Genomic DNA, 6,233 nt, shown 5'->3' with positions numbered 1-6,233 from the left:
AAGACAAGGACTTTTGTGTAAAATATGAAAATAACGATTCGTTTTAACTTAAAACAGGACTGCGGGTTGAATTATCTGAAATAGAGGGACTTTTTTGAAAAATGGCATGACGGACGAAAAAAACCTAATTTGCTTTATTATTATATATAGGGGTAAAGATTAAAGATAAAGATATGTATCAGCTTTGCGTTGTACGTAGTGCGTTAAAAAAAAGGAAGAAGAGAAAAGAAAAGATCCCTTTTCCCCAAGCTCCAATCTGACCCAACGGCGAACGCGACTCTAGACCCAGAGTAGTCTACCTCCGTCGTGCCCTACAGTTCCGCCGTGCCGCATCCTACGACACCGCCGACGCCTCACCAGCCACCCCCCAACACTCCGCCCCTCACGCGCGTCACCGCCGTCCCCGTCCCAGTCCCAGTCCCCGTTCCACCTCATCGCCCCCGTTGCTGCCCCCACCCTGTCCGCGATCTTGTACGGCATTGGTTCCTGAGGTAAACCCCAAACTAACCTCCACAAATTCTGGGTTTGCGCTGGTGCACGCCCTGGCGCACCATCTAGATCCACGCCTGTCTGCGATGAACCCTAGCTTGCTTGGATTGTTCTGAGATACTTGTATTGTACGAGTTGTCTTTGCTGTGAGCAATCTGATGCAGATCTTACTTTCTGGAGTGGGCACTCCGATCCATCCCATCCCCATCGTATTCCGTTGCTGCGTTGACCACGGGTAGCAATTCGTTTCGAAATTGGAAGAAACTAGGGGATTCGACTGATCCCGCGTGCCCCACGTTAGGTCCGCCCCTGGAATTTGGGATGGGATCAGGAAGAATGTAGTTTACGGCGGCTGCCCTGCTATTGGAGGTTAAAGAGAAGTATAGATTAGTGTGGTTATCTTTCTGGAAAGAAGTTTTAGAGTAGCGTGTAGTAGATCTGAGAATAACTGGATTTGCGGATGGAAGTGGGACATTGGGTAAGCCTTTAGGATCCTATTACTTTTGTAGTTCACCAGAACAAGTAATTAAGGGAACTGGTAAAATCACCAATATGTACCATAACACACTGTTTGTAAAGACAATTTGCAGTTTCTTGGATTCAGGACCGTGCACTCAATTGCCATGGTGGCTTTGTTTGCTTTAAAATTTATTTAGCCAGTTAAGGAAAGCTTGCCATCCATGTGCCAGAACCATGAGTTGGTTGAGATGTTTTGGGTTTCAGCTCTAGCCTACCCCAACTTGTTTGGGACTAAAGGCTTCGTTGTTGTTGTAAAGATTATGGAATGACCTCAGATCAGTGCAATGATAACCTGATGCATTTTTCTTTGACCAAGAAAAGTCTTAACGGACAATGCTTCCTGTTAGGCCGTCATATTACTACAGAATGTTACTCCCTCCGTTCCCAAATATAAGTCTTTCTAGAGATTCCAACAAGTGACTACATACGGAGCCAAATGAGTGAATCTACACTCTAAAATATGTCTACATACATCTGTATGTTGTAGTCCATTTGAAATGTCTAAAAAGACTTATATTTCGGAACGGAGGGAGTAGTTGTTAAACTAAGAGCATCTCCAGCCGCGCCCCCAGAACGGCCTCCCGAGGCGATTTTTTTCCGCCGGCGCCCAAAAAAGGCCCAGCCGCGCCCCCAGGAGCCCGTTTTTCGCCGGCTTTGGCCGAAATCAGCGCCAGCGGACCCAGGCCGAACCCGACACGCCGGGTGGCGCTCGGGGGCGCCGGGGCGAGCGTTTTGGCGCGAAGCAGCTGCGGGCCCGCCGAGTCAGCGAGACGGCCGCTTGGTCGTCCTCATCGCCTCGGTTCCCGTGGGAATCAATGCGAAGGCTGCCGCGCTGCCGCGCCGGTCAGCCTCCATTGATGCCTCATGGGCGGCGCAGTGAAGACGCCGCCGACGCGCGTCCGCTCGCATGCGCCACGCGTCCGGTTGCATGCCGCCCACTGCCACCCCCGCTTCGGCTATAAAAGGCGCCCTCCCCGCCGGTGAGCGCCACACACTCCCGCTCTCCCTCCCGCGCAAGCCTTCTTCTCGCCGACGAGCTCTCCCCCCCACTGCCTTCCACTGTCGACGAGCAAAATGGCCGAGAGATACCCAGGCGACGGCGCAGCGACGAACGGCTTCGGCCGCCGACACCTCCAGGAGCTGGAGGCGCGCCTTCTGTACGAGGCCGAGTACCCGGCGCCCCCCGAAGGAGCCGCGCGGCGGGCGGAGATCGCCAGCATCCGCTCCTCGCTGACAGAGGAGCAGCGGAACGAGCCGAGGTACGCGCCCGACAGCGAAACGCTGTGGACGCTGTACTTCCAGGCCCGCCGCGACGAGCAGATCGCCTCCGTCAACGGCGTCATCCCCCGCGGCCGCCTCAACTCCGAAGGACGGCGCGAGTGGTGGGGTGTCCCCGGCCGCACACTCGACGCCGTCCTCGACCACATCGAGACCGGCAATGTGCCGCGACTGGAGTACCCGGCGCCCCCCTCCTTCTCTCGCCGCCGCGGTAGTTCCTGGATACCGCGGCGAATGGAGCCGGGGTCGTCCTCCTTGTCGGGCTTCGGCTCGCCGGCCATCCGCCCCGTCAAGCCGGAGCCGGAGGAGACACCGCTCGGGCGTCACGCGCGGAGTGGCGCCCTCGTCATCAACGAGCCGTCGCTTGCGACGACACCGACGGGGCGCTCCCTTCGCCTTGTCCGGCCGAAGCCCAAGCCGGACGCGCCCCCGGTGAAGCCGGAGCACGCCGGCATGGTGGCCCCCGACGACGAGTCCGCCCTCAAATGGGCGAGGGAGGACTACGTCCGCGAGCAGGTGCGCCGCCAGCGTCGGGCTTACCTGGAGACCCAGGCCCGCAGCCGCGCCGAGGCCCGTCGCCGGGCCGAGGAGGGCGGCGTTATCGTCATTGACAGCGACGACGAGGTCGAGATGGGCCGTCATGCGCTGTCGGCGACCTGGGTGAGGGGTGTAGCAGGGACGCCGCGGGCGAGGCGCGATGACGACGACGGCGGCGGCGACTACACCCGCTTCTATAGGCTTCTCGGCATGTAGACGGCGGCGGCGGCGACGGTGGCGGCACTGGCTAGGCGTTTTAGTTCGTTTTTAAGTTAGTTCACGCATGTTTTACGTTTTTTGTACAAATTTGGATGCAAAATGGCCGAGTTCATGCAAAAGTCGCCGAGTTTGCAAAAAAACAAGACGAACTTCGCCGAACCCGCGGCGACCGTGGGCGTGTGACTGGGTTCGAACCAAACCCCAGGGGCTGAACTAGCGCCGGCTCGCCCCCAGGCCGCTCTTTTTCGGCACCCTGGGGGGCCGAACGGCTGGAGATGCTCTAAGGCAACAGGCTGCACCAGCCAAAATGAGATGTGCTGATGTGGATCACCTGTCTTTCCTTTTATCTCCGTCAAAGTAGTTTTATGACACATTCTCGTTAGCATCACCACTTCATCTTGGAAGGATGGGTGTTATGTCATGAAATTCATTGAGCTATGATTTGTTTCTGCTGTTCTTTCCTTCTCTTGACTTGGGAGTTGGGATCATAATGAACTTAGTATTACTTTCGAATTTTGATTACTGTTTGTTGATCATCAATTGGATACAGACCATCTTACGATTCTTGACTTCAACTTGTCGCAAAATACTTTTGAGCACAGTTTTCTTTTGTTATACTGTTCTGAATACATTGTTTTCTGACTGTCTGCTCAGTTATTATCATGGCAGCAATGAATAGTGATCTGGGTGGCTTAGGTCCTAGACCTGCAAATGCACCACCAAATCCTTTTGAAAGTGCCATGTATGGTGCTGGACCTGGACTGATCCGTACTGGACTTGGAGCATATGGAGAGAAATTTCTTGGTTCGAGTTCTGAGTTCATGCAGAGCAATGTATGTCCTCAACTTTATTCAATTCTCTTTCGTGGATAATATTTTTTAAACTTGCCAAGCTAACCTCACTTGATTGTGTCAGATTACTCAATATTTGTCCGACCCTCAATACTATTTTCAAGTCAACAGCCAGTATGTGAGGAACAAACTGAAGGTCGTCTTGTTCCCTTTCTTTCACAGGGTAAGCGCTGTTGTTCTCTCTCCTTTTTTTCCTTGCAAGATTTGCATACTCTGAAGTCTCATAACATGCATATTGCATTTATTGTCTTCCTTAAGGGCCATTGGACGAGAATAACTCAACCTGTAGGAGGAAGGCTATCGTACAAACCTCCAATTCAGGATATCAATGCACCAGACCTGTACATCCCTTTGATGGCGTTTGGCACCTACATTGTCATTGCTGGATACGCATTGGGAGTCCTTGGAAGGTAAATACAGTGTGAAGCACTCTGCATCTTCTATCTGGAGAACCACTGCACACTTTACATGACTGAATCGTCTAAATGTGATTTGTTCGGTGATGTAGGTTTACCCCTGAGGCACTGACCCTACAATTCACGAGAGGTCTAGTTGGCTGGTTTCTGCAAGTCGTCCTCATCAAAGGTTTGCTGTACTCCCTGGGCAGTGGTGAAGCGCCATTGCTAGACATTGTGGCGTATGCTGGGTATGGATTTGCTGGCACATCTCTTGCGATGCTGGCCCGCATCTTCTGGAGCTACTTATACTACTTCATCATGCCATGGTTCTGTCTCTGCACTGGCGTGTTCCTCGTGAAGACCATGAAGAGAGTTCTTCTGGGTGGACCAAGGAGTTACGAGCGGCATCCGAGTCGAAACCACTACTTTCTGCTCTTCCTGGCGGTCGTTCAGTTCCCGATGCTGTTTTGGCTCGGCAACATCAGTGGTTGATCTTCCCTTCTTATGGTTGAGCTTGGTAACGTGAATCGAACTTTAGGAGGATGCTGTGCAGGATACACTCGTGGTTAACTTCTCCTGGTGAACTTGGTAATAGCTTACCTAATTGCTTAAGACTCTTGTGAAGCTAGTAGAGATGTCTGGATAAACAGATGAAAGCGCATGTAACTACCGTTTTCGTTTTCTGTTGGAGGTGAATGAACTATGGTCACTTGGGATAGGATGGAGATGAATTGTTACACGTATGCATTTTGATTCCTACCGTACCGCATCGGATTTGTTTTTTTGTTTTTTGGTCCCTCTTGTATCCACTGTTGCTTGGTTTTCTTATTTTTTTTGGGTATTTGGTTCATTTATTTTCTTGAGTTTTCTTGGAAGCACACATGTTCATTCGGAAGCACAGTAAACATGAGTTTTTTTTATGGGTCGCACTGTAAACATGAGTTGGTACTAGGTGGAAGGGCAGGTTAGTTCATGTTGGAAGCACAAGCGTGCTTCGCAAGGCGTGATTCACCCCTCGCGGGAGCACAAGTTAGTTAGTTCACCTGGAAGCATAAGTTACTACAGTTCAAGAGCATGAGTTAGTCCATTTTGGGAGCACATGTGTGCTTCACGCGGGAGCACAAGTTAGTTCACTTGGAAGCATGAGTTAGCACAGTTTATGAGCCCGAGTAAGATCACTTTGAGAGCATAATTTTCACTCAGAAAAATATTAGTCGAAACCTATAGATATAGTTGAAGATCTTGACGTGAAAAATGCAACGGTGAACTCAGTCTGTAATTTGGACGTATGGTTCATGAAATATTTTTATTTTCAAAAGACGATTCTAGGGGAAAAAGCACGAACAGTCACGCGTGATGAGAGAGTAAATAGCATAAAGCTACTAGTTTACAGGTTAGGGTTCCAAAAAACTACCACTTTTTTAATTTTCTCAGAAAGCTACCAAACGCGCGGTCGGCTGTTTCAAAAAACCCAAACCCGCGGTGACTAGCGATCTAACCATTTTTCTGACGGCTTGGGCCCATCTGTCAGCCCACGTGGCCGCGCGCGCTCACGGCGCGGCCGTTCACGGCCGTTAGCCGACCGGCCCGGTCGGAAGTGGGGTAAATATACCCGCTCGGTCGGTCGGGATCACACTCGCTCGCTCACTCTCTCGTTGCTCGCTCACTCCCCTGCTCTCACTCCCCTGCTCCAGTACGAGCTCGCCGCCGCGCGCCGTCTTCGAGGCCGTTGGCCGTCGACCTCCTTGCCGCAATGCCTTCCTGGAACGACGAGGAAACCAGCTCGGAGGAGGAGTGCGAGGCTGTCGGCATGGACATGGGACTTATGGTAAGTTCTTTGCCACCTAGGGTTAGGGTTAGGATTAGGTGGCAGTAGCTTAGGCTACAGCCATGGATGTTGCTTAGTCTAGTGTTGTTGTTGTGTGTGTGATACTGTGCTTGA

At 51.9% G+C, this 6,233-nt stretch overlaps 1 protein-coding gene across 2 annotated transcripts; it reads left to right on the top strand.

The window, feature by feature from the left end:
- The first annotated feature begins 228 nt into the window (after positions 1–228).
- Positions 229–5,048, top strand: LOC123136760 (protein YIF1B-B). Of its 2 annotated transcripts, none has more exons than XM_044556251.1 (5): positions 229–491; positions 3,712–3,875; positions 3,958–4,056; positions 4,152–4,303; positions 4,402–5,048. In XM_044556251.1, exons 2-5 carry the CDS (start codon positions 3,714–3,716, stop codon positions 4,781–4,783), a joined length of 795 nt encoding a protein of 264 aa, XP_044412186.1. In that variant the 5' UTR covers positions 229–491; positions 3,712–3,713; the 3' UTR covers positions 4,784–5,048. The 2 variants fall into 2 exon arrangements, with proteins under 2 accessions (XP_044412186.1, XP_044412185.1); XM_044556250.1 differs by having other exon boundaries at positions 230–491; positions 3,697–3,875.
- Positions 5,049–6,233: the final 1,185 nt, after the last annotated feature.

This window comes from Triticum aestivum, chromosome 6B (genome assembly GCF_018294505.1).
Source record: "Triticum aestivum cultivar Chinese Spring chromosome 6B, IWGSC CS RefSeq v2.1, whole genome shotgun sequence".
In the NCBI taxonomy this organism is placed as follows: domain Eukaryota; kingdom Viridiplantae; phylum Streptophyta; class Magnoliopsida; order Poales; family Poaceae; genus Triticum; species Triticum aestivum.
Note: the sequence above shows the minus strand (reverse complement) of the source record. Positions and strands in the feature narration are given on the sequence as shown.